This window comes from Propithecus coquereli, unplaced genomic scaffold (assembly GCF_000956105.1).
Source record: "Propithecus coquereli isolate 6110/MARCELLA unplaced genomic scaffold, Pcoq_1.0 Scaffold212, whole genome shotgun sequence".
Lineage (NCBI taxonomy): Eukaryota > Metazoa > Chordata > Mammalia > Primates > Indriidae > Propithecus > Propithecus coquereli.
Window position 1 is genome coordinate 1,069,963 of NW_012146301.1, and position 2,189 is coordinate 1,072,151.

The 2,189-nt window shown below is 42.9% G+C and overlaps 1 protein-coding gene across 1 annotated transcript in view; it reads right to left on the reverse strand.

The window, feature by feature from the left end:
* Positions 1-2,189, reverse strand: part of DOCK9 (dedicator of cytokinesis 9) — a 310,670-nt gene that overhangs the window by 99,178 nt on the left and 209,303 nt on the right. Inside the window, exons 13-15 of the mRNA XM_012644431.1 lie at positions 2,108-2,189; positions 1,587-1,709; positions 1,404-1,411 (exon numbers count right to left, since the gene is read on the reverse strand). Coding sequence (XP_012499885.1) covers positions 1,404-1,411; positions 1,587-1,709; positions 2,108-2,189 — 213 coding nt within the window. The remainder of the gene's footprint in view (positions 1-1,403; positions 1,412-1,586; positions 1,710-2,107) is intronic.

The following is a 2,189-nucleotide window of genomic DNA, read 5'->3' on the forward strand; positions in this document are numbered from 1 at the left end:
CTTGACGGACACTGGGAAGTGTGCAAAGTTTAGCCTTCAGTGATATGTGATTTTTGCAGCAATATGAGCTGCCAAATTTCAAACTGTGCATGTGGCAGGCAGAAGTAACAAAGTTGGTGTATATGGGCCTGGGAAATGTGTTGCATACAGTCAGGGGAGTAGATCTTACCTTAGGCCTTCATTGATTATTAATCAAAACATAAAATAGCTAAAAGAGCTTCTCATCCAAGGTTTTACAGACTTGGTTCAAAAAAATAAAACAGCTTCTCTCTACAGACCGAACTTTTACTCAGCCTTTATCAGCCAAAAAGGCTTACTGTTTGAAGCAATGTGCCTGGGTAAATGGGCTTTTACTTCACTAGGGCTGTAATAAATAATGATGTTTTATGTGTGTTCTGCGATTTAAGTGCCCACAGCACCATCTCGTACGTTATCTGTTTGACCCTAACACCGTCCCTCTGAGGAAGGTAGGGGCAGGTAGCGCCATCATCCTTCACCCACAGATGGGACATCCGGAGCCAGACAGGTGACATGATTTGTTCAAAGTACCCAGGCTAGTTAGGCACTCAGTACCCAGGGCTTCTTACACGCAGACCTGTTCTTTAATGGCCATCCTGCATTTGGTGGACACACCTATGACGTGCGAGTGCCCACAGAGATGAGGAGAGGGAGCTCTGAAGCCAACTTAGTACACCTCAGTTAGAGCTTCTGGGGCATCCACCCCTGCTGCCAACTGTCCTTGTCAATGAACCCAGGCCATCTGTCAGAGGACCATGTATACATTTTTTTAAAAAAAGAAGAACTAAAAATATTACGAAACTGGCAAGGACAACAGCACTCAGTAGCTTACTCTAACCAGATAGCACATGTGTTAGAAAGTGACAGTCAAGTGCCCTCTGGCCACTCTAACTGTGAGACACTGAGCAGGTAACTAACCTATGTATGCCTCACTGTTCTGAAGTATGAAAGCAAATCTCAGACTGGGATGACTTTGGTATGTCCACACCTCGGCACCTCCCAAGTGACAAACAACTACTTTGGACAATACATCAAACACACATCTTGTATGTTCTCCTTCCCTCTTCCACCTAAGGTCATGCCCCCTCTTCCACGTAACCCTGCCCCTCTAACAAAAACTAAGTGGACCAGAACCATTGACACTACAGGCCAGACCGTCTGAGACCAGATCATCTCTGAGTCTCCAGCCTCACATGTAAGTGTATATGGACCAAAACATAATTCCAGAACCCAAGAGGCACACCAACAAATAGAATGAACTCTTTCTGAATACCATATATGTACTTGGTAACAGCAGAAAGTTTACTATAAAGCTGGTAATTCCTTCGCAAATTATTTCAGGATGTCAGGATAGACTAGCCAAATGAAGCCTTTTATTCACATACAGGACTACCTTTCATTAAGATCAACACATAAAGTTAAATAAAGAGTAAAGACATGTATTCTTTACTTTCTGACCATTATATAAACATGGCTTACATTTTGTTTCATTAAGCATTTATATTTTGACATAAAGTCCTCTTTTCAGATTGCTTTTTATCATCACAAAGCATAAAAGTCACTCCTACCTTGGAAGAGTCTGAACTTTTCATATACGGCTCAGCGCAATGCGTGATGCTCCCCTGCAGGACCTTTTCAATTCTGGCCACAAGAAATATATCTGGATGAGGACACGTGACTGAAAATATTCCCTAGGGAAACAATTTTCTTCAGTAAGTAGAATTCACAGTTGCACTAAACGAATCCCACGAACATTAAAATAGTAAAGAACAGTGAAGCAGAACAACCAGTAAGAAGCCCCCAGTGCCAGGGACAAACTGGGTAGCTGCTCAACAGGTCATCATCAGCTCAAAAAGTCTATGTGGTGTGAGAAGTGATGAGGGGAGGGTGTAGAAAGAAGTAATGAGAAATTAAAAGCCACTTATTTCTCACCTTGCTTGTACTATCTAATTATAAATACTGTTAATATAATTAATGGTCTAATCTACCCACTGGTGCATTATGAGGTCTCATTTTAGCACTGTCAACGTATTTACGTAACATGCAAGATTAAGTCTGAGCGGTGTGACCGCAGGCTCACGGTCCTCACCTGCTTCGGATACTGCATGGCGGCTTCATGGAGGATGCCCTGAAGGACAGGCGGGCTCTGCCTGCTGCCATTCATAAGAGCC